The 26,722-nt window shown below is 35.3% G+C and overlaps 1 protein-coding gene across 3 annotated transcripts in view; it reads left to right on the forward strand.

Annotated features, from left to right (window-relative positions):
- Positions 1-26,722, forward strand: part of PACRG (parkin coregulated) — a 228,692-nt gene that overhangs the window by 99,457 nt on the left and 102,513 nt on the right. For all 3 annotated transcript variants that reach the window (XM_071549422.1, XM_071549420.1, XM_071549421.1), the window contains one exon: positions 20,238-20,409. In XM_071549422.1, coding sequence (XP_071405523.1) covers positions 20,238-20,409 — 172 coding nt within the window. The remainder of the gene's footprint in view (positions 1-20,237; positions 20,410-26,722) is intronic.

Below are 26,722 nucleotides of genomic sequence, written 5' to 3' on the forward strand. Positions count from 1 at the left end.
GGACTGAACCATGATGGAACTAGTACTAAAGCAGAATTTTCTTTGAACCATGAAACTGGTAAATCAGGGTATTTCATCCGTTTGGTAATACATGACCATAATCCATTATTTAAAAGTTAACATAAATAATGTTAACTTTTAATGTTAGCATTTGGAATAAATTTAGGACTTGAATTCTGACCAGTCAACAGTGATTTCCATAGGCTTCACTGGTTACAGAACCAAACTATCATGAATAGGATGATACAACCTTAATTTATTTCTGAACTGTGAAATAGGTGCTTGCCACAGGATATCCTGGGACACTGAGGGGCCTGGCTTTACAGGAAATGCCTTCCAGCTTCCCTGGGTAGGTGCCTTTTCTCCTGAAAGAGATTGGAAGTTGAGAGAAGAAATGGTGCATGTTCTCATACTTTTTGCCTTACATGGAGTCTGGAAGTAGCTGAGGATCATCCAGTGCTGAGGAGCTGGAAACTCTTCTTGTTTCACATTCAGTTTAAGCCACTCCTTGGTCACAACCACTGTGGTCACTGACAGGCCTTACAGAACTGACATTTGGCTGGTGGTAAGAAATTGAAGGATTGGTTTTTCCTACCACAGTTCTGAAGTTCCTCTCCTGTAGTTTTGTTTGAGGGCAGACTCCACTGGCAGACAAAGTACCTCTAAATAGCGGTGAGAAAAACTACAATGCTTATAAGTGTCAAATTAGGAAAAGACCAAACACTGATTATACAATGCATAAAAAGTCCTCGTGCAATGAAAAGTATTCACACAGGAAACCACAGAGGCGAAGAAATTATTCATCTCAAGAACCAGAACTATATTTGTCGGTTAAATAAAAATGAAAAACACACACATCCTGCTTATAAGCTTCATTCATTTGTGTGGAAAAAGAACAGACTTTTAAGAGGTATTTTTTGCTCATCCTACTGAGGTATCAGTATTAGCCATTATGAGATTTGGGATAGTTTGCTGCTCTGACTTAGAATGGCAGATTTACATTTCTCTGTTTTTAAAACCTGTTAGCCATTATCACTTTATCTCTTCCCATTTTTTCCCACTGTCTCCATCCTCTTTGCAGAACTTGGACACAAATAACACACTGCAGTTACAGTGTGTGCCAAAGTCACTAACCTTTCTACCTCTGTTGGAAATGGAGACATGGTCTCTGGTTCAAGAAAGTAAACTTGTTCTGTGAAAAGATAGATCGATACTTTAACTGGCAAGACAAGCTCACTTTATTTGTGATGATGAACTAGGAACATCAACTGAACTTGCACAGACGACTTGAAGCTTGAAAACTAGTGTGTCAGTAATAAAAAAAAAAAAGAAAAATCAGAAATAAACCACAACTGCTGTCTCCAGTTCCCATAGAGAATTGCCCTAATATCATTTTGTTAATTCTCCACTGAAATTTCAGACCTTACATCTGAGATAATTTTCAGTTATTAAAATGGAATAGAATGTTTTACACTAGAAACTGTTGGTGTCTAAATATTAAAGATCTTATTTTGGTCTCTTTGAGTGTTCTCAAGAAAACATCTTTTGTTCTAGTGATAATACCATGGCAGTGAAAAACAGAAGCATCAATCTTAACAGAGTATTAGGGCTGAACATTGATTATGATCACTTAAATCTCAGTATGTTAAATTATTTTTAGTGTTCATTATTTTATGAGAATATTCATCTTGAATGCTTATCTGGTGTGATTAGATGAAGTTTTTATAAGGTTTAATTGATCTCACTGAATTTCATACTATAGGAACAAAATTCTAAGTACTGTAGCAATCACTGAATGGTCTATCAAATATAATTTGGATTATTGAAATAATGGAAACATTTGTTGCTCTCCAAAAAAATTGATTAAGAGGATTTAGAGTTATACCTCCTTAAAACCTTCTTGGATTCCTGCAGAAATCTGGTTAGTTGTGTGCCTCCTGAGGTATTGTTAGGTATAACTGATACTTAGTGATGGTATGGGAAGTAATAAAAAACACTATTGTCATATGTTTTTCAGAGTGTTCCAGCACTGTGTATACACCCTGTTTTCAAATTTGCATTCCACAGCCCATTTGACAAATATTAATCTTTATCAGATTCCATTTTCATTCTTTCTTATTATTCCACTTTTTGGATTTTTATTACATTGCATAAAAATATATGTTTATATTAGTCTTTACAGTACATTTCAATCCTAACTGATTTTAAAAGCAGCCTGGAAGCTTATTGCAGTAGGATGACAAGTAAGCCTTCATTGACACATAAAACATATTTCCAAAAAAGAATATCTGTGAAGAAATTGTAGTGACAACCTTTTGGTTTTAGCTTGTTACACAGCAAAATTAATTTCCTGCCCCAAGGCTGAGACAATACAAACAGTGCTAATGTACTGATTTGGAAAATACCTCAGCTTAGTCCAAAGAGAGTTTCATGTAGAAAAATCACTGACACGGCCGCTTATGTCACTGCATCTTCATGACAGCAAATTAAGTCACTGAGGTATCATTATAACAATGTAAAACTAAGCAAAAAATTAGTTACTTTTTAATAAAATACAGTCCTATTGTAAATATTTGTATAGTGATTTAAAAAAATAGATCAAAATTTGCACTTTTTTGCATTACATAGCATTGTTTTGGTATCTAAGGAGACCGTGGAATAACTTGAGTGATTACAGCCAATGTGCTACTGATCTGGGATTCAGTCCATGGTAGCCTGTCTGCTTTTTTTTCTGCTTTTTTTTTTCCTTTTCTCTAAAGTAAGTGCAGAATTCCTAGTATGATTGCTAGGGCTACAGTACAGTGCATAGCAAACACACCATGTTACAGTGATTGCTAAGGAAATAGGTCTATGGAAGAAAAAGCACAAGGAATTTCTTCATTGGATGACTTGTATACTGAGTTTCTAAAACTTGAGATCCTCATTGCATTAGTGAAGCCTATTTACACTTCTCTTATATTTATATTATGTAATGCCTTTAAACCATTTCTTCAAAGAATATTTTTAAAACACATATCTTCCCAGTCTGAATACACTGCATTTTATTCAGATTGTAGTTCAATTAAGAGATATTCATAAAGCCAGTATCTGTGAAGCTTCTATACTTGATGATGCTAACAGTGCCTACATTAAGGGCAACTCTGTCAGAGAGTTCTCTGTCATTTTCACCTATTTTTGAGAAGTTCAGATTTCACATAGAATTTCTGCATCAAAACCTATCTAGGATATCCCTGTATTCAAATAAAAATTCAAATTTCTTAGCCAGCTTTGGTTGTTTACTTCCATCCTGGGATCTTTTTTATCTGTTCATTGGAATCTGTCTCACTGTAGCAGTGAGATTTTCTGCTGGTTTCAATGATCCTGCTAGTCAGAGGTCTTTACTGCCATCATTAACTTTATTTTACTCTAAAAAGGGATACTCTCCATTTACTTTGCATGATTAAATCCTACATTTTTAGGATTTAATGACTTCTAGATATTTCTATTTGAGAAAAATTACTTAAATGGTTAATGACCAGATCTTAATTGTTGGTGTCTGCTTTTCAAAGTTACTTTCTTTTCCCTCTAGAGACTGCACAGGAATGGTTGCGTTAATAGAGTTAATCCAAACTCTATAGGCCTATTAACCAACAAAAAGTACATAGGGACTTAGAACTGAGAACATGACTATTAATTGGACATAAAGTCATGCCAGTCATAACATAACAATGAGTACTGACGTGCAAACTAGATACAGGACTTGCACACAAAACAACAAAAAACAAACCAAAGACAGTGGCTTATTTTTCCTGCACTGACTTCCCTTCTTCCCCTGTTAAGCAGATGTATTTCTTATGACCTGGAAACCAAGTTGATGTCTTTTAAGCTTGTTATCTTACCTTTATATTTGACATTGGGTTTAGTCCATTTAACTTTTATGTCCATCTTACTGGCATTACTTATCTATGCTATTTAACTGTGAATGAATATAGATATGGCCAACAAAGTCTTGGAAAAGGAAAAAACCCAAAACATATGTATAGGCATGATTTCTCATGCATTTGGTGCATAACTTATTGCCATTTGTTCTTTTGGTCAATGTTGAAACAGAACCGCATTCCTAAACACAAAGCTCTTGGAAGTATCAATCAAAAATCTTACTAAGTAAACTTATAAGGATACATCCCTAGAATGCATATCAATATTACAGAAGCATGCAACATGATATGTTGACCTTCTCAGTATATTTGTTTTAAGGACAGTTTGCAAATCCAGTGGCCTGATCTCATTTCATCTAGTGAAAAACTATTATTATAAAAATCTGTTTGTTTCACATACAGATTGCAACACTCTGAAAGGCACAGTTCATCTTTCACTGATAAATTAAATAGAAAAGACAAAGAACTGGGCAATGCCTGTGAAACATACTCCAACTTACTGTACCGTGTGATAGTGGAGTTTGCATAATGTAATTCTTGAGGCTTGTAAAGATATTAAAGCTAGCAACTGTTTTGCTGCTAGTTATTTCACTTTATTTAACTGATAGTTATTTTATGTAAGTTCAATTTACTTTCCAAGACTTTGTCCTTGGTTTATATTTTTTATTACCTTCAAAGAAAATAAAAAATCAACCAGAACTATCATTGCCATAATCAACTGTAGTTATTTATCCAAGCCTCTGTAGTAGTTTGTCCTTTCCCATAATTTTCATCTAGCCTGAAAAAAGTCCTTGAGTTAGGATGCTGGATGGTTAATATTTAAAGCAGTGCTATAGTGGAATGGTAGTACACTAAATAACCTCAATAAACTTGATCCTCTTTTTTTTTTTTTTTTTAATGTGCAGAAGTCTAATTTTGAGCTGAGAATGCTAGATTTAGCTGAATTCTTAATGACTTCTGGTTTGGAAAGGAGTTGATTAGAATTTTTTTAAGCTTCTATACTAATTCAAAATATATAATTTATATATATTCAAAATATTATTGTCTTGTCTTCAATTTATTGTCTACTTATGTCTGCATGGTAGGATTTTATGGTGGTAACCACTCACAATAGCTGCAACATGCTCAGACCTTAAGTTCATATGTTTTTAAAAGAGCATTTTACTGATTTCCATAAAAACTATAGATATGCCTGCAAAGTAGATCCACAAAATGTAAGAAAGATTCTGGGATCTTTGGGAAATAATTTGGTATTGTTTCTTTATTGTTTCAAGAATAAAAAAGCACCATTATGCACTGATACAATATGGTTTTTTTCCATAAATTTATCTAGAATCTCAATAATATGGACTCTATTAAAAACAAATTAAAAAATCTTTATACATTTTCAACATTACACGGCATGTAGATTTTCAAGATAAATTTAGTGTGGAAACAGAAGAAGTACAATTAAAAACATAAAATGTATTATGCCAGAGAGAAAAAAACCTCCATACTCTGACATTTGAAGTAGGGTTACTACTAGTCATGGTTTTAATTAAAAAATAATCCTTTATGAACTCACTCAGTTGCTAAGTCCTAAAGTACATGTTACTATAAGAAATTTCACTTGAACTTAGGCAAATGACCACTGGATTCACCCACAGAAGCTTTGTTATTTTTTAAAATTTAAAAAAAAATTGTTTGTTATTTCTCTAATGCAATAAAATAAAGCCTTGAGTATTGTAGTACATTTTAATATTTCTATCCAGATTTCACCAAAACTACTCCTTTCTTCTGAAGACTTAGTCTATTTTTATGAATTGGATATGGTTTGGAAAAAGATTTTCTTGAAGGAGCAAATAAATGCTTAATAAAACAATCAGAACTACATTGGGAAGGGTTTCTAACTTCAGTGTCTTAGGTCAGTTGACCTATTTGAAGTGCCTATTTTTTTATACCTAACAGGATTTGTTATGAGTACCAAATTGAAAAAGACCTTTTGAATTACCTGGTTGCTATCCATGTACTCAGTTATCATAACATAACATTGCATCCAATATATGAAGAAAACTGGGACTGGCACAGCATTTTGCACAGAAATCTAAAAAAAAAAAAAAAAAAACAACAAAAACACACCTCAGCAAAGGTCATATGGATGTATTGACTGAAAGTCATCTGAAGACTTATTTCCAACTGTTAAATGCCATCTTCAGTGACACTATCAATGTAACAGTTATGTTCAGTGACTCATTTCACAGACATGCATGTCAGATGCCACAAGAAACTCTAATCTCCTCCCAAAGCTGGTTTTATTTTTAACTTTTTGAGAGTAATACTGTCTCAAATCATCTCAACTTGTTTAATAGTCTGATTGATGTGTCTGCACCAAACATTTTTCTCATATTTCCTTTTATATATTTAAAATAGTATTAAAAAGTTATGCAAGGCAACTCTTATTGATTTATTTTTGCAAATGTATTTCTGCTCTTCACTCCACCTCAGTTTGTGTAAGTCATGCCAACCTCCAAGTTTATCCTAGAAAACTAACAAGGTTGTATGATAGTATGGCCTTGAGCATTGACACTGCACTGTTTTAAATATGCAGATAGCACAGTCCCTGCTATGATTTTGTCTAGGGCTTATTTGCTTAGATAATGCTCATCCATGATTCGGGATAAGCAACTATCAAGACTATTCACAGTATGCAATTTAAAGGCAACCATCCTGTTTTGTACCTCAAAGAATTTAGCTGTACAGAAATTACCCTCTTCCTCACTACTGTGCATTGGACTCAGAGAATGACTCATACCTTGTTTTGGTTTTAAGCAGAGATATAGTTTATCAAAACATCTGTTAGTCATGCTGTCAGTTACCAGTTCTGAAAATTAATTTTGACTTCTTTGAAATAACATGGATTTTCGTTATGGGAGGATTTTAACTTCTTTGTGTTAACCCAGTCAATTTGTTCCAAAATCTGACCTTGAAATTTGCAGTAATACCCTGCCTATCTTGTTTCATAGTTCAATCTTGAAATAGAACACCTTCACACTGTTTGGTGTCCGCCAGCAGATGGTGCAGTATTCCCTTCCTTTTCAGGGCTTTGTCAATGTCTGGAATTGGTTCATTTAGCATATGATTCACCTGTCTGCAGTTTAACTCTGGGGACCTTTCAGCATTGCTAGCACATTGTCTCTGGTATTTCATTCCACCAGATCATGACTGAAAAATATGAAGTAACTTCAGAGCCATCTTCCAGGAGCCTTGGAGGCCATGGGACTAAGGATTTCTGGTGGTTGACATCATCTTTTTAGACAGTCCACTTCTCCAAAATGCTCTTGGTCCATGCTCCTTCTCAGACACACTTGGAGGTGGTGAGAATGTTTTGGTTTTCCTTTGTACTAGTCCTGAAGTTAGGGAAGATTGACACGTTGTGGCCCAGCTTTCTTCAACTTGTTTCAGAAAGATTTGATTGTATAAGTTCTTCGTTGGTAAGGTGCAAGATATACGCTGGATATACAGCGTTCATGGCAACTGTTCCACTGTTTTATAGTATCTTTCTGGATTCTGGATGGTTATTTGGAAATGTTCAAACATTGCTCTTTCATAGGGAAGAAACTAATTTTCATATATGGGAAATTGAGCCAAACAAGCCTATTGTGCTGGTGAACAGATTCACAAACGGATATACCACTTTAAAAGCTGGATAAAGACTTTAAAGACTTGCCATTCACAACACAATCAGTCATGCAATTATTTTGTCAACTTCTGCAGCTTCTTGGCACTTTCTGAAAGTACCTTGGTCTTAAACATCAGTAAGGGTTTAACCAGTTTCCCCCTTGAAGAAATCCTGTTAATCAGTACAGAGCTTAATCTAGTTCCTGCGGCTCTGAACAAAGCACAAGATAGGTCAGACACTTTTTATGCATGCTTGACTTCAGCTTACTGAAATGTGGGTTTTTCTATTGTCTGTATTCTGGGAGAGTGAAGAATTCATATGTTAAAGAAACACAGATCTTAAAATATCCTAGTTACTTGAGTAACCTTATCCACTATCCTGAAAAAAAAAGTTATTTTATACATTTCAGTATATGTAATATCCCAAATAGCATTAAATATTGATGTCGTGTCTTTCTACATGAAATATCATTAAAATGCTTATACTGGGCAAAATGTGCTGTGTCCAAATGAAACAGTTTCCTAGCTCCATTGATATTTGGCTTGTTACTTAGTTATATTACTTCTAGAGATATACAATTATTTATTTGTTCCTTAATTAGGCTTAATCAGTATAAAAATAAAGGTCAGTTAGGAACTCTATGCTAGATCTTCTAGGAAATGAAAGAATGACCAGTAGTTTGTGCATCTAACATTTGTCACTTGATTTTCAAAATGGATTAGTTTAGGTCTAGGAGAAATTGACTAGATGTGTTTTGAATTTTAAACTGATATTGTTTTGTTGATTTCCTTTCAGTAGTAAGATCAGTAAATATGCTGAAATCACAAACAACAGGGAAAGTAATCACTTCCTTTGCTGTGACAAATTAATCACTCATTAAACCAATAAAATAATTTAGATTTTACTATATGCATTTAATATACTGGGGAATCTCAGCTTCTTTGTGTCCATTGGATCAATGGTGGAAGGAGTATAACCAAAAGTAGCAAACTCAAATTCATCCAAAATTAGGGGAAGTTGCCCACCAATGATCTATGAGGAGTACTCTCTGTTGTGACAGCTCAGATAATTCTGTTCAGTGAGCAGAAAGTTTTATTTACCACTGTCCTAGTTCAGCAGGAGGGACCAGCTAACACTGTGTGGGGGTGATCAAAGCTGTGTATTCTACCCCCTCTATTCATTCCCCAAGGACAATGGACCATTAGCAGCAGCTGCCCAGGGAGCCATTATCACTTCACACCCAGCCTGAGGGGGGGCGGAGCTGCTAATGGGCCATCAACAGTTCAACAATACCCCCTGGCTCCCAGAGTTAATCACCCATTGTGTGAGTCCCCGCCCAGGGGGAGGGACTGAGTGCTCCCTGAGGGTACATAAGTGGTGGGTAAGAAGACCTCAGGAACCTCTCGTCGGATCCAGAGCAGCAGCAGGACCTTGACAGGAGGAGATCTCCGCTCTCGCCCAGTCCACAGCCCTCGCCTGCACCAACAGGTTTTTCTTTTCCTTTTACTCCGGACTTGGGGGAGCCACAGGGGTCCCAGCACAAGGGCAAACAAACCCTCTTGGGTTTGTGCCCCAGGACACTGGGTTATACTGCTGGGATTTTGTGAGTTGAAAGCAATTTCCCTTGTGTGTCAGTGTTTTTATTGTAATATTATTATTAAATTTTAGCTCTGACTTATAATCTCTCTCGTGGTGAGTTCATTTCCCCTGCTGGTTCACCTTTAAACCAGTACAACCTCCAACCAAGAATTTCTAAGTAGACCAACATTTCCTATATATTTGCATAGTCATTGATGTGATTTGGCCTTAATAGGAGTCAATGCAATTACCAGAAACTGCAGCATTATAAGTTGCAAAATAGTCCATACTTTTTACTTTTCTATCTTGCATTCTTTCTTCACTATATTAGTAAATCATTTCATTTTGTCAGCCAATTTCAAGTCTTTGTGACATTCCATAATATCTATCATTCTGAGTAACACTTTTAATTTAAAATTGTTGTGGCTTATGATAATATACTGTTCCTGCCAACTCCAAGACACTCCACTATTAGCTTTTTTGCTAATTCTACTATAACCTGCTTTTAATTCATGAAAGAACTTAATTTTGCCTCCTCTGGCTACTAACTTCTCCTGAAAAGGACTCTGTTGAAAGCTTTTTGAAATCCTAATTCAATATCTACAGAGCCAGATATCCTTTATCTATTATTTTGTTAACTTAAAACTATGCCTGAGATTGCTTTCAGCAAACTGAATCTGCAAAGTACAGTCTACAAATTTCTGCTCTGACTCTAGCAAGCTTGTTTCAAAAGAGCAAGAGATATATAAAAACTTTAATTTAGTGTGGTAAACTAGGTTCTCAGTTCTTGTTAAATTTATGAGACAACCAGTTAAGTCACTGAGACCTTGTGCATATAGGATTTGGATGCTGCTTCTGAGAAGCAGATTTCTTTTAGAAAATCAGCATGTACAGTAGGTTGTTCTCACTAAGGGAATTATTCAAATGCTGTGTGAAATTGGTAAGATTAACTGTATAATAAACTAATAGACTGTCTTCCTTCCTGTTTCATACAGTTTTCCATGGTTAATAATGATGTAATCCACAAATACACAGTTGCAACCTAAAAACATGCAGATTGGAACAAGTGTAAGATAGGTAGGATGTTTTTTCCTCTGACAATGCCCAGAAATTCCCACATGGCTGTGCATTTTTGGAATTTGTGAGCAACATGTCTACTCCTATAGGAAACTATCAGTAAGTCCTTACCTCAGAATAAGGAATAATGGGAAAGGTTAAAAAGAAGAAATAGCTTAAACTCATTTATATACAGCAACACTTTTGCTGCTTTTCTTGCAAAATGCAAATGTTCCCTGTTTGGATCAACTTTGAAATTGTGTATCATTTCTAACATAAGTTAGTAATGTAGATACACCTTAAATCATTTGAAGAAATATTTCCTTTTCTGTTGGGGAGAGTAAACATAATACCACTATTTTATTCTATTTTTTATGGGTATTCTGCCCACTTTTCTGCCTAGAGATAAATGTCAAGATTTGGAAGCTGATAGGAACTGTATCATAGAATGCTCTAAGTGTAGAAAAATCACTATCCTAATTTGGTTTTCTAATTTCTATTATATTTTTTTAAAAATTCTAATGTTTAATGACATGTTTTGAAGATTACACAATTTCTAACACCATAAAACTACCAGGTTTTCCCTACATGTGAGTATCAAAGATGAAAAAATCAGATGGATGGACAATTCTATCTGTGCATTGCATTGTAGAATGTTTTATGGTATATTTGCTCTGGTTTAACTATTAAAAGAAATGAGATCTTCAGAGAGCTGTTTTCTCACAGACTTTGTCCCAGATGGAACCAGTTTATCACTGTGTGGGTGTGACCAAAGCTGTGTATTCTAAACCCTCTATGCCATTTCTCACAAACTGTTAACAATTAACCATTTGCAGCAGCTGCCCAGGGCACACCTGACCCCTCAGAATGTAAGCTGGGTGTGAAAGACGCCCATGAGAGAGGAGCTGTGATAACTCCCCTCTGGGGTGTCATTAGGACCTCCACACCCAGCCTGAGGGGGCATGTCTGCTAATGGGCCATCAATGATTCCAAAATACACCATGACTCACAGAGTGAAATCACCCATTGTGGAACTCCCTGCCCTGGGGGAGGTACTGGGTGCTCCCACCTGAAGCTGAGGGTATATAATCTTCGGGTTGGTGACCTCTGGGACCACTTGCTGGATCCAGGGGAGGATCAGAGCCTTGCCAGGAGGAGACCACCATTCTCGACCAGACTGCAACCATCATCTGCACCAAAAGGTTTTTCCCTTCCTTTTACTTTGGACTCAGGGGAACCATGGGGGGGGTCTCAGGACAGGAACTAACAAACACCATTTTGTTTGTGCCCCAGGGTGCTGGGTTATACTACTGGGTTTGATGAGGCAAAACCAATTTCTCTTTGTATCATTGCATTCATTGTAATACTTTTATTAAATTTTAACTCTGACTTCAAATCTCTTTTGAGTTGGATTCACTTCTCCTGCTGGTTTACCTTTAAACCAGCACCCACTTTTTTATGTGTGCCTTTGTCCCAGTGCTCTTTATCTCTGATTTTGGAACTTTGTGTTACTTTTCATTAAAACCAAATAATTTCAAGTTAATTCAACACACAGCTTTGCATGAACAATTGGCAAAGAGTAAGGAAATTAATGCCAAAAAAATAAGAAAACAATTACTTGGCCACTAGCTTCCTTGATGGGATACAATCAGTTGACTGTCTTTTCTGATTTACCTTCACAATTCTTTAAAAATAACATGACTATTAGGTTTCATCTTATGGAAACAGTAGCAAAACTTCTTTGAGCAAAAGAATATTTATTTCCAAAAAGGCAATTTTAATTTAATCCTTTACTAGCGTACTACGTTGTATGTGTTTTGTGAGGGTTAACAAACTGGTTCACTCTTCCTCTAATGAAGTTTAAAATTACCTTCAGACTGCACAAAGTAAATAAATGAAGATCAGTATATCTTCCTCAGAAGATAGTGGGAGAGTCTAGAAACCAGGTCCTTATTGTCCTTGTACCTTCAGACTCTGCCTTGGAGAGGGGGTATTAATCTCTGCCTTGCCTCCTTTCCTTGCCTGGGACAGTTTTACCATTTTTGCTTTCCTTTTCTGAGAAGAGTTGTCCACTGGTGTCCAATAAAGTGTCTGAAAATGGCATGTTTCTTCTTCACCATGACAATTCTCTGCATGTTCTGTAGTGAAAAAATGGGGCTTGTCCTCTGATTCTTGCTGATGCCGAAGTGCACCTGTGGGGATGCTCTTAGATGCTGCAGCTGGGATTGGAACTTAATCCACCACTGGGCTGTGGATCTCAAAGAAGATATTAATTCCCATTCACCCCTCAGAGGAGGGGTATACAATACATATAATAGCACCTGGCTATTATAAGTGTGATTTATCTGTATGCATTGTGTAATGCTCATATTAGGCAATCACAAATAAGAGAGACTAATAAAATGAGAGAAATAATGTCCCTCTATTGCAATTTAAAATTTCACAATTACTGTGCTTATAAAAAAAAACTGGATGTGTCTGAAAGTGTGTCAGCAAGCCTTTGAAAAGTAAGAGGAATGTAACTAGATAAGTGTCCACTCTGATGTAGCAGAAATACTTTCGTCTCCATTGAGGTAATCCTGTGGTCCATTGTTCACTGCACACAAAAATATTCTCAAGTATATTCAGCATTTGTCAGAGTCATGTTTACAGAGCCCTTTTCTCAGGGTGCTTCATTTTCTATTTATAATGCCTGCCATCAGTTGAAAGAAAGCAGTCCTTGAAGTGTACTCTACAGCAATTTTCCATATTGAAAAAATAACATATTTTACATGCTTATTGGAAAACAGTTGACTTAAATAAATTAATGTGATCAGAATCCAAATAAAGAAGAATAAGGTAGCACTTAATTTTCTTTACTTTTTCCAGTTTGGTATATTCCTATACATCAGTTTGTCCCTGTTATTTCCAATAATGAATCAATTGGAATAAAATTTGTGTGTTTTATTTTAGGTTACATTGATGATTATAACAGGTAAGATCTCACAACTGCCTTGTGTAGTAGCATTAATGTTTTTCTAGCTATACTAGAAATACCTCATACATTTTAAATAGTATTTGCCCTTTTCACATCTGCATCATATTGATGGCTCATAATGATTAATTAGCTCAACTCTCTTTCCTGTCTTACTTTGTCACCCTGATGAACTCCTAGACTGTAGTAGAAGTCCTTGCTGTTCCTCTGTCACTTCAACATTGCACATCATACTATAAGACCTGTATCTGTGGGGTTTGTCATGCTGCTTTTCTCCTGTGGGGTACACTGACCCTCCACTATATTGGCAAGACTTGCCTGCTCTGTATTATCAACTAAGTGTATATTTTTAAAATGAAAATCCAGGCAGTAGAATTAAAAATATTTATGAAAATGCAAGATTAGAATCCCCTCCTCCCCAAAATGTGCTAATTATCTTCTGAATGGCATGGCTCAGAGAGTTAGAGATTCATGCATGTAGTTGAGAATCCATTTCTTAAATAAAAACCAATTATATTTCAGGTTGGTTTTTTGCTGTCTTTCAAGCTGGAAAGGATTCTACAGAAGTTCATATCTTCCTTCTCCTTGCCTCCATTTCTGAGCCAGTCATTGATCCTCTAGTTATTTAGGGAATGGTATGACTTTCTTGTTGACTATTAATTTTCCTCATCTCAGTAACCCCAGTAAGATTGTCACTTTCAGATGTGGCAACTGAAAAGAAAATGTTTTGGTTATCATATCATGTTGGTTTCAGCTGGGGTAGAATTAATTTTCTTCACAGTGACGAGTATGGGGCTGTGCTTTGGATTTGTGCTGAACACAGGGTTTATAACATGAAGATGTGTTTGTTATTGCTGAGATGGGCTCACACAGAGCCAAGGCCGTTTTTGTACTGCCACTCTGGCAAAGGAGTTGGGGGTGTATGAGAGACTGGGAGGTGACACAGCTAGGACACATGATCAAAACTGAGCAAAGGGATATTCCACACCATATGACATCAGGCTCAGTATATCAAGCTGGGGAAAAGGAGGAAGGGGAGGATGTTTGGACTGATGGCATTTGTCTTCCCAAGTCACTGTTACATGTGATGGGGCCCTGCTCTCCTGGAGGTGACTGAACACCTGCCTATGGGAACAGTGACTTAATTTCTTGTTTTTCTTTGCTTGTATGCACAGCTTTTGCTTTCCCTATTAAAATGTCTTTATGTCAACCCATGAGTTCTCCAGCTTTTACTCTTCCAATTCTCTACCTAATCCCACTGGTGGGGGAGTGAGCAAACAGCTGCGTGAGCCTTGCCTGCTGGCTGGGATGGAACCACGACACATATGCAGGACCATCACCATTGCTAGTAACAGTTCTCCAGATAACATCTATGGAGTATTTCTGCTGTAGTTACATAAATTTGAGTATTTGTTTTTACAAAAGTCTTGATCATATCAAGTTCTTGCCAGTACTGCTTAAGAGTGGGTTAAGAATCAACTTTGGTTGCCATATTGCCAAATGATTTTGATCAAACCATTTGTTTAGCCGTGCTTCTAATTCATATGTAAAAGTAAGTGGATGCATTTTATTATGAGTGTTTCCCCATAATTTGAAAAGAATTCACATGGATTGGGCAGCAATGCCAGCTGAGAGAAAGCAGTGGAAAAATGAGGGAGAGAGGCAATTAGTCTGCAGGAATAGAGAAATGTATTGCTTCATTTTGGACCTAGGAGTTGAAAGAGCCTCATTGTGCAGATAGGAATAATAGCTAGGAAACCATTATCAATTATATGCCCCTAAAATTAGAAAGAGTTTGGAGCTATATTACTTTAAGATGTGCATCTTAGTTGGACGGCTTTTCATATCATACTCCTCTTCAGTGTTTTCAGAACTTGTGTTACCGTGTCCCAACTTCATACATTAATACATACATTTGTATGTATTAAAACTCTACTCTTGTAGCTAACATGGAGGAAGTACGGAATGCAGTAAATTCAAAATTATTATCTATGTAACATTTCTGTATTTTTAGTTATTTATTTTTACATGAGTTATTTCAAAGCTGAATTCAGATAGCCAGGACAGTAACACTCCAAAGACATATCTTATTTTTGCTTCTCTTTATTTGTATGTAGGAAGCTAATAGTTTCGTTACTTAACTTGTTGTGGAAAGTTTAAATATCTACCAAATATGTTAAAAAGGCTCTGAATAAAGTTTGACTGAGTTAAAAGATTTGGGTTAGGAGTGTTTATCTAGTTTCTCCCTTGCCATTATCTGTTTCTCTTTGAGTCTGATCATCTTCCACTTGTTTTTAAGATAAATATTTTAGCGTTTAATTACAGAGCACAAAATCAAGTCACAACTTCCACCCTTTTTTTTTTTTTAATGTAGAGAACCTATGTAATATGACCCTATTGAAAGGTGAAATATAGCAGACTAAAAAGAGAATAATTTCTTGGTAGAAATCTTGTAGGGCCTAAAAGTAACAGCAGAATCGTGTTTTGACCCATAAACAAGTCCCCATATTGAAAACTCCATCTAGTCAAGTCTGGAAAATACTAGTGGGCATTTCCATAATGAATATTAAAACTAACATGCCATTATGAATCAAATATACTAAAAGCAAGAAACGAAAAACTGGGAAATGCACAGACTTCATCTTGACTGTGAGTAGAGAAACTGGAAGCAAAAAACCCAAAAAACAAGCATAAAAGAAGGTTGAAAGAAATCTTAGAAGAAAAATGAGGAAGTTTAAAATTGAGACTGCTTGAGAATGTTTCTGCTTTTCTCTTTCCATTAACTTGCAAACTAGAGATGAAAATAATCCTAAAAGGAACTATTATTTTGCCAAATACTCCTTACCAAATCTCTGCAATCCTTACGAAAACTCCTGTTTGCCCTTATCAAACAAACAATTCCAGAGGGTTTTTACTATACCTCATTTTAATGCCTTAGAGAAAGACATTAAAAGAGTGCATGCACAGTTAGGTATAATGTTTCTAGAAGATCAAATCCATTTTTTGGATAATCATATCAAAGACATAATATTATGTAATCATTTGTGTGAAATGAGATGGAAAATTAAATTGGTTATATAGCTTAAACACTACTTTCTAAAACTCAGGTTTGCCTTTTAGTTTACTAGATTATTTTAAATAAGATTCTTTAGGGAAGACCAATGATATAATTATTGTCAAACTACTTCTGTATGTTAAGTTCTCTCAAATAGCTTGCTTTCTTCATCTAGCAGGCAGGTTGGCTTATTTTACTATTTTCAACTAAGAATCTTTATCTGATTTTTCACTCTCTCAGCAGACTTGCCTCTCACTATGAGAGCTGCTTCACAGGAACAGATTTTCTCCTGGACAAATTAACTGTGACACTGTCATTAGTTGCCTCCCATCTTGTACATTGTTATGTGTATTGATAAAGCAACAGTTCTTAACTGTATATTGTTTTCCACCTAGTGAGCTTTTAGTATATATAAGGAGCCTGGAAGTTTCCTGAAACAGATTTTACTCATTATACTATGCTTGCTTTTGTTGTGTAATCATATATTATAGATCAATTTTTATTGGCTGACCTATTTACTGTAAGTTCAGAGGTTGTGTCTGCACAACTTACAAACCACAAGTAAAGAAGTTCATAATAATTACTGCAAGATTTCTTTTTAAAATCCATAATTGCAGCATTTTTGTCAGGTGTGGAAAAGTTTTGCCAAGAATTTGAGCTTTAATCAGCATTTTTTTGTGGGTGGATATAAAAAAAACAAAAGAATTTTGTGGGCGTAAACAGAAAAAACCACATTTTTCTCTGAACAGCTGTATAATAGCCACTTTTAAAAGCTAAATAGTAAACACAGAAGGAAAGGGTTTCACACCATAGAATGTAAGGCAAAATATTTCTGGCTTCCATATTGTGGGAGTTATTATAGAGCAAAAAATGCTAAGTAAAAATTGTCTGTATGCTTGGACAGCTGACACTTCAAGAAATAAGTTAAAAATCAGAATCATTTTCAGACCCATGCTATTTGCCAACCACTTAAAGCCTTGGAACTAATTGAGTAGGGAATAGTGTACACAAATGCTTCATGATCTACAGCTTGTCATACCTATATTTTATAAAGGTTTTTTTCATAATAAATCCTTGGTGCCATGTATAAAAATCAGAGTTGTTTTTAAACCCTGAAATCATATTCACTGTAAAGCTGATTTATCATTCCTGTGTATACAGTGTATAACCATAATACAGAGTTGACAGAGATAATATCTTTTTTTGACCAGTGATTATCACTAAAAAACACTGACAGAAGTTTTCTTTATATGTGAAACAGAAAAAGCATGTTTCAAGGGCAAAGAACAGCTGAAAAAATTGCTTAGAGTATCAGAAATATCACATCTTTGAGAAGAAAGATAACTGGTAGATACAGTTAGGAGATACTAGTGAAGCGTGGAAGAAAATAAATGAGACATTCTACTATATGTGTTTGGAACAAAATGGTGTCAAATCCTGATTCAATAATCTAATATGCATTTGTATCAGGCATATTTTTTCCATGGAAATAGTTTGCAATTTTGAAAGAGTTGTCATATATGGAATACATTCTAACCCAACTGCCCCCACTCCCCCAACACACAGTGTGCTAAAGATGTTTTAGCTTGTGAAACACCCCCCAGTTTAAAAAGAAAAGCCCATGCATTACTAATTGTATCTCTCTTTTTCACACATAAAGCTTTCCCCAGACCCAAGTAGCTGTTGTTAGTTTTGGCATTGATTTTCTGAAACTAGAATGTTCAATAAAAAATCTAACAAGATCATTAACTACAAATTAAATGTTAAAAAAGAAATGTGCTAAAGGAATTTTTGTTGTCCTACTGACAGAACAGGGAAAAATTTCTTCTTCTTAGTCCTGCTTTTTGTCAATGATTTTTTGACCACCTGATCACTTCTTACCTGATAGAGCTCTTTTGCTGTAATAACAATTTGGCCTTTGATTTACATTTGTCACCAGAAGGCTGTAGTTACTATATTATTGTATTTTGTTTTCGTGACTTTTGGGGCAGAATTCTTTTACCATCTCAGTATTGCCAGTATCATGCTGAATGTCCTCAAAAATACAAAACTCACCAATTTCGGAATTTGAATGTCTTTTTGTTTTGTTAAGATCTTCATACATGGTTGCTTAGTAGAGTTATTTGTGAACTTTCTCACAAATTGACCCTGGGATATTCAAAAAATCATAGATCATTAAGGTTGGAAAAGACCAGGAAGTCCAGCTGTCAACCCAGAACCACCACCATGTTCACCATTAAACCATGTCCTCAAGTGCCATAGCCACATATCCATGGGTGGTGACTCCACCACTTCCTTGGGCAGTCTGTTTCAGTGCTTTACCACCCTTTCTGTGAACAATTTTTGTCTAATATCTAATCTAAACCTCCCCAGCAGCAACTTAGGTCATTTCCTTAGGTTCATATTGACCCTAAAGACATCTGACAAAGGCATTTTTTCTTGTGAAGCAAAAAGCTAATAAGGAAAAATGAGAGAGAAGCAAATCATATATGATGTTGTGAAAGTAGGCGATGTGGGTTTTCATTGTTCCTTCCTCTGCATAGTTCCTTATTGGGAGTTGGTTTTATTCACATGGGTGAATAGGTGTTTTGCAATTGCTCTTTTTAACCTTGTGTAAGAGATTAACAATCAGTGCATGTGACACTACGTAAGTATGTAATGGGCACTATGTCCGCCAATAGTGAGATGTACACAGCAAATGTGAAATACTTTAAAGTATCTGTTCCAATTTAATTTTGATTTATCATAGATAGAGGCATTTCAACATGGAAGATTGAAGCAGTCAAGTCAGTAGCTAAGATGTGCACAACCAGGATTCAGATGTACTCGGAGTGAAGCAGAGAGGAAAATGAATAATGGCTGCAAACAGAAAATGTCTGTCTGCTGCTTTCTGACTGTGGGATTTACTCAAGAAGTGTAAAACCTGAATTCAGTCCTTGGCTTCTTTAGATCAGACTTGCACAATGCAAGTGAGAAGGCAGTTTCTGTCCTGAAATCAATGAATGGGTATTTGTTTGCTTAACCTGAAAAATTTTATTTAGGATATTTGGAGCTTCAGCTTGGTGTTACATGACCAAGCTTGTTAGGTGTGAAGCATCTATCTGGAGTCCACCTAATCTCACTAGAAAAATAGGGTATCACCTAAGCAGTGTTTCAAAGATGGGAGTGAATTCTTAAAGAGGTGGATTGGTCTCCAGGTGATTTTGAGGATCATGTTCTGTTCAGAGAAAGTTAATTACTGTTGAGTCACTTCTTAGCTGTATTCAGAGCTTATTCAGACCATAAACAAACTTCTGACTCTCACTGGCCAATCTGAGTGTATGTGGTAGAGTGTTTATGACTAAAAGAAGGAAAAGGGAAGAAAACTAAAGTGCAAAATCCCTCACAAAATCCATAACTTGTTAAGATTAACACACTTTGTATTTTAGGATTGGAGGGAGATTAAAAATAGCTTCCTTTTTTTCTTCACAGTAGATAATTATGGAATTTCTTGATAATAATTTTGCTCCAAGTACTAATAGGAAATAAATTAGGCCAATATTCTAGAAAGTTTGGACATCTGTACAAGTATTGATATTTGTGCCATGCTGGGTACTGGTTGCTTACAGGATTATTTCTCTTGCTAGTTGTTTTGAGTGTCCAAAGGAAGACATAATATCAGATTTTTCTGAAATAGGGTATTATTCTTAAAATGACTGGTTTAATTCCTGTGGGTAGCTTGCAAAGTAAGGTACAGAATCTGGTACTGACTTATCAAAAAGTGAAAATATATGGGAGTATATTAATTTTTGTTCTTTCCCTGAGGTCTAATATTTCTGTATTTTAATATCTGGTCATAAACCATATTTGAAACTCAGTGATATTCTACAGTGATAAAAAAAATGAATTATTATTTACTAAACATGCTTGTGTGGATGGCATGAATTATCTGTTGGTCTGATCACATTGTATTAGTGATGAAAAATTGCATTTATTTGTTTGTTTATTTTATATTTTCAGGTAGAGATTGAAAATCTGGACTATCATTACTTTCTGCCTTTGTTCTTTGATGGGCTTTGTGAAAGGAAATTTCCATATGAGTTTTTTGCTCGTCAAGGAATCCATGACATGTTGGAACACGGTGGAAACAAGATTCTTCCTGTCGTTCCTCAGCTCATTCTCCCAATAAAAAGTAGGTGAACATGTAGGGGGTAAAAACCTCTAAAATTGTATCTATAAGATGTAGATTTTTGTAAAGTTGCTAACTAGGCCATAAGACATGACAGCCTGTATATTTCATGAAGATTATTGCAAATGAAAGTAAATTTTAAGATATAAGCCCAGAAGGTTTATGTCTTCAATCACATGAGATATGAAGTAATCCAGAAGAACAGACTGTCTGGCTAGTGTTTTTTGTTGGTTTGATTTTTGTTGTTCTTTTTTTATTAGAGGTGGTTCTTAGTCTTTGTAAATGTGAAGTGATGTTTTGTTAGCTGATATTGTATATTTATGATGTAAATCCATTACTGTATAGACCAGTTCATCTAAAGGGACAGGGAAAATGAACAGATGACATTTTAAAAATATTAATTTTGAATGTTTTATGTATTCAGACCTTTTTTTTAGAATTATGTGAAAGGTAGTAAATTATTTTAATGCCACTAAAACTTCAAGTGTAATACCACTAAAACTTTATTTTCTTGAAGCACTTAGTCTCTCAGATATATTGTTTTGTCCTTTCCTGTTTCTTTATATCAATACCTTGAAGAGATGTTATTCTGAACCAGGTATTGTGATTCTTAAGACTGCACATTACACCCATACAAATAGATTCTCACATTTGTTTAACTTTAGTGTTAATCATGATTGGTGTCATTGCTGTGCTTTGTCCTGTTTTCCTGAGAGGGTTCAACTAATACAGAGCAAAACAGAGCAATTGTATTTGTGATACAGAATGAAGACTCAAATACAAGTTTGAAAAAGGGGAATCAGATGTGTTTTGGAGCCTGATAATACTGCAATAATATTGTTAGAAGGGTCAGAATGCGGGGGGGGGGGGGGGGGGGGGGGGGGGGGGGGAATGAGGGTGTTTCATTCAATTTTTTTTTCTCCATTTAAAAAAGATTAATTATAGATGCCATTATCTCTATCTTACTGTAGATTTTGAAAATGTCAAAAGGAATATATAGTATTCAGAATGCTTACTCTGTGACACTTGAGAAAAGGTTATGAAAACAATGTCACTGGTTTTTCTCTCTAAAAGGAAAACACATAGAGAGGAATCATGTCATTTCTCTGGAACTGTACTTTCAACACCACACAACTATATTTATAATCATAACATTTTTTGGAAGCTGAAATAATTTCTTCAGAAAAGACTGCAAGTTTATGAAAGCAACTACTCCATTAGGATTTAAAACTTTTGCTGAGACCCGAATCTAGCTTAGAAATAATTACCTGGAAGCTTGAGCTGTTCCACAGCATTTAGCAGTAGAAAGAGACTGATAGGCAAGGTATTTGTACGGGTTTGATACATAGTCTTTTAAATCAAGCCCTAATTTATGGTGTTGGAACACATTCAAGAATCTACCAGCTAAATTTGGTTGTTGGTTCTGCTTTATTATATTCTCAAGTGCCTATTTTTTAATTTTAAAAAGTCTTCAGTACCAGCTTTAATGTGTGAAGAGTCTAAGTATTATCAATGATAAAGGCTTCTTCCTAATTAAAACCATATTAATATTAAAAAAAAGACACTGCCAAATTCAGGAATCTAAAAGTGCATACTCTTAAGGGTTTTTAAACTTGGTATGACTGTGTAATCTTAGCAGTGTAGTCATAGCTATACATTTCTGTGACTCAGCTGCATCCACAGTAGGCTCAGCTATATTGTACACAGGTTACTGTCCGTGAAGTGTCCCTCTGGGTGAGTTATGTCTGAATAACCAGTCTCCTAGACTGCTAACATATTTCTACTGTGAAAGACTGAATCAATTTATTGTTAGGCAAGGTAATATATATGATGAAGGAGAAAAGGTTAAGAGAAAGACAAAACCCTGAACTTTAAAGATAAAATGCTTATAAAAGCAGTTTTCTCTCCTGTGTGTTCATCAAACAAAAATGTTAGTAAAGAGCTGTTCTTTAAAAACATTTTAAATTACATTTTAGAATTATGTAATATATTTTCATGATTTAAGACAAAATCCATCCCCATCCACCCTTGCTTAAAGTTTACACTTTTTGAACACTATATCATTAGAGATGAAAATTATATTATTTAATCAATCTGTGGGTTATTGCAAGCCCAAATCCTTTCAACAAATTTTCTTCTGGTTATGGAAACAGGCAATGGTTAAAAAGAAAATCAGACATTTGAAATTAACAGGCTTGGTTTCTCTTCCAAAATACCTGAAATGTGATTAAAATAGTAAAGAATGGTATTTAGTTGAAAACTAATTTCTTCTTTTTGTTTTCTTTTGCACATGCACTCTGTTTTATTGGGAATTGAGAGGAAGAGAAGGACCCTCAATTTGGACTCATTAGTTTCTCAAAGACAAAAATAGTCAAAATATATTTTGATTTCTCAAAATAAAAATTACATGGTGTACCTTGCACTGAGAAAAGATGATAAAATTGCTTGTAAATATAGTCTTTGCATTACATAAAATGCAGGAAAAACAAATTACCTGTATTTGTTGAACTTATAAGGAATTCAACTAACAAACAAAATGCAAAATGAGAAAATGGAATTAAGGTGTAAGGCTTTTTACTTCCTTTCATATAAGACATAGGCAAAGCCATTGTCTGAGTCATTTAAACCTCAGCAAAGATACATAAATTGAGATATATGGCCCATAGCAAAGTACTTTGGAGCAGCATCATGGAAGTTCTGATGCACAGCACACAGCCTAACATTTTCTTTGCCAGGAACACCCATGTTGTTACTTTCATATTGCAGATGGGTAAAAAAAGGTAGAAGGTGGCTAATTTTGCCCCACATCACAAACTGTATTGGTGGCTGAAAGCTGAAGAGAACCAAAATATAGCTCCCAGGGTTGACAAGGGAAGATGCCTGTAGGTCACATGAATTCCCTTAGCTTTAGGGAGCAGGCGGATCTGTCCAGCCATGTCTTTCAGTAATGTGCTTGTGCTGATGTATCTTAAAATTTGTGTGTGGCCTAACATTGACTAACCAAGAACAGTCTGGAAGATGCCTATTGTACCATGAGCTTGTCAATGGAAAACTCCTGTTCTAAATTCTGTGTGATAATTATGGGAATGTAAAATTCACTTTGTTACTCATTTTTGAGGGAAATTATTGCTTTTAATCTTATATTTCCATAAAAAATGCCAGATCAGAAAAGCCATTTACTTGCTTTTGTTAGGCTTGTGCAACTCTCGGATTCCTACTGCTGAATTCCCTAGTGTTCTCTGCATGAGACACACGTGCAGACATAAGCACTGAGTGAGCCAGAATTTTCTACACCTTTGTCTAATATTTCTATGAGTAACATCAGGGACACGCCATACAGTGTGTGGAAGCACCTTCTCTCCTTTCAGAGGAAGCAAACATGCTGCCATTCACATTTGCTTTGCTGGCAGTGCAGTTGTAGGAGTTTTCAACCCCTTCATGCACAAAATCACCAATTGTTCCAGCTCCCACACTCTGACTTTTGCTAATGCATTTTTTTAATGGAGCAACTCACAAAGACTCACATCTAGATGTACCAGAAAAAAAAGGGGGGAAAAATCAAATCTGAAATACACCCAAAATATTTTCAGAGTAGGATTACTTTGAAACTCAGATCATTTGAATGGTCTATTTTATGAGTCCATTGTCACAAATGAGGGACTTATACCCAATAGGACAGAAGGTGGAGAAATGGACAGAAATAAACAATAGGAACATCTTGATATAGCTTTGCTAATGACATAAATAATGTGAAATTTAATACTTAAGTGTCTTGGTTCAGCCATTTGACAGAACCTTTTTTTCTGTTCTGCATTGTGAATCCTTTTTGAGGCTTTTTCATGCTGTTAAAAAATTCATCCTGTGACACTAGTTCAAGGATACATTAAACTTTGTTTAAAATGTTTCATTAAGGGAAACAAGACTTCTTGTGAGTCAGATCTAGAGAAATGAGCAGAGCTTTTCTCCCTCAGTGTCACCTACATAGTCCTTTTTAATGTTTAATAAATTTCTAAATTAAACTGATTTCTGTTTTCTATTTGCATGTAAAAAGGGGAATCATGTTGTCTTAGACAACAGTGTAGTTAATTCCCCTTCAATGTCAAATCAGTCTCACTGTTGCATTTAGATAAGTAATACTGAACATGTTGCTAGCACTTGTTCTAAGCCCAGTTATAGTTTTCATATATCTTTACTGTATTTAAGAGTATTTAATAGTCATTAAATGCTTCCTTTCATGCTGCAACATTTTTATGGACTAAATATGGTTTTCTGCTCTGTAGTTTTTTCTTTCTGTAAATCATGTAAGTTGATTTCTGTCATCTAAGGAAAGTAAATTAAACCTTTAATGGAATCATCTTCCTCATGACTGACTTGCTCTTCAGAACCAGTTCTGGCTATTAAGATCACATCTGAAAAATAACTTTAAACAAACTTGCTTTTATAGACTTAAAATGTTTTTAAAGAAAGTAAAGGTCTGTTTTGTTTTAATTTTCTTGATAGTCAAAGACTAAAACTTTTCTCCCCTATATCTCTTATCAACCAGTACAAGTGATTGTAATTAGGTTTATGTTTGATTCCTCTGCTCAAAACTGGTTATTTCAGGTCTTTTCAAGTGATATAGAAATGGTATAGGTTCTTTATTACTCCCGTTTACTCCTGAGAAGAAACTGTTTTTCTCATTCAATAGGAATAAGTCTCATCCATGTTTGCAAAGTGAAATCTACAATTAACATTTCTGAATTTTGAAGTTGAAATTAGAGCTATTCTCTCCTGAATTCCTTAATTTATTAACATTTAGAATTTTTTAGGAATTAATTTAATCTGCTATTTTGTCAGCCAGTTGTTCTGTACTGTAAAGTCCTTCTACACTTCCTCAGAGTGAGCTCTTATCTTTGGCATCTGCAATAACTTGGTATCATCAGGAATATTTATTATCATTAGGAAAAACACTCTTCTTAATCACCTACCGATCTTCTGAAAAACATGAACTTGTGCATGGCCTCTGCTAATGGTGCTTCTCCTCTGTGACCTTTTATTGTTGCCCTCAGTTCCTATCTCTGAGCCATTATTTGTTTATACAGAAGCCATGGCAGTGTGGGACTTTATCAAATACCTTTTGAAAATCTGAGAAAATTGTATTGTCAGGCTTTTCTTGTCCGCATTCTTCTTCTTCAAGGACCAGAATTGCATTTAGAATGCTGTATTAATTTTTGCAGCACAGATGCCAATAATATTGGTCTTTGATTCCTCAGATCTTTTTTTGAAAATAGCAACACATTTCATAGATAACAGATGTGTTTTCATCAGCAGAGTGGGTACTCAATGCAGTTTTAGTAGCTTTAGACAGCACAGAGGAAGGACATCTAGGAATGGATGCAAACTCTGTAGACTGGCATAGTCACTGAGAAGGTTTTCGGGACTCTTTTCTCAGTGTGGTCTTTATACTAGATAATTAAACTGTGTCCACAAATGTTAATAGAAGTCAAGATTTATAGGAGTTGATCTAGTAAAGTGCCCCAATTACAAGCACAACTAAAGCTGGGAAAAAAAGGCACAGACATTCTCTTCCATATTCTGCTAGTTCCTGTTTCTGGTAAACATCAATGTTTCACTTATAGATCTTAGCCTTTTCCGTGCCTTAGGTTTTGGCCTTACAAAAAGTAATCTTTGATGACAAAATTGTCCTGAGGTTTTCATGCCTTGCCCCCTATTGCTCCTTCCCATCACTTCAGTGCAACACATCACTCCTTCAGTTGTATGGGAAGAAACATCTGTACAACTACGCTGTTATTTGGAGCAGGATCTTACTGGAATTTTAAAAACTACGGAACACAAGGTTGTTACTCCGTTTTTTTTATTCTCTCTTGATTGAAACACTGCATTTCATTACTGTACATTACCTTCCTTACCGTTCTGTGAAATTAACATAATACTATTGGATCAGTTCAGGTAGTTAAGTATTAAGCATTTTGAAAGTTTTGGACAGAATTCTCTCTAAGAGACGTACTTATCACTAATCAATCACATTTTGAGAACACTTTATGTTAGCAGTTCTTTAAACCTGACTGTGTGAATTTAAAAGAAGCCCTTGATCAACAAGATTAAGTAGATCACAACAAGTGAAGCATTTTTATCCCAAGTGCTTGTTGCCCTTCAGGAGACCTACTCTATGTATCTTGTTCTGCTTCAGGCAAAGAATTTTATAAAGCAGTTGCCTCATTTACCAGTTGAGTTGGAGATATGAATGCAAACTGCATTGGTTTTAATCTTTGTTTGTGAGACCTAAATAGAAAAAGGAAACTCTTGGTGCATTTCT

Source organism: Pithys albifrons, chromosome 2 (genome assembly GCF_047495875.1).
Source record: "Pithys albifrons albifrons isolate INPA30051 chromosome 2, PitAlb_v1, whole genome shotgun sequence".
NCBI classification, from domain to species: domain Eukaryota; kingdom Metazoa; phylum Chordata; class Aves; order Passeriformes; family Thamnophilidae; genus Pithys; species Pithys albifrons.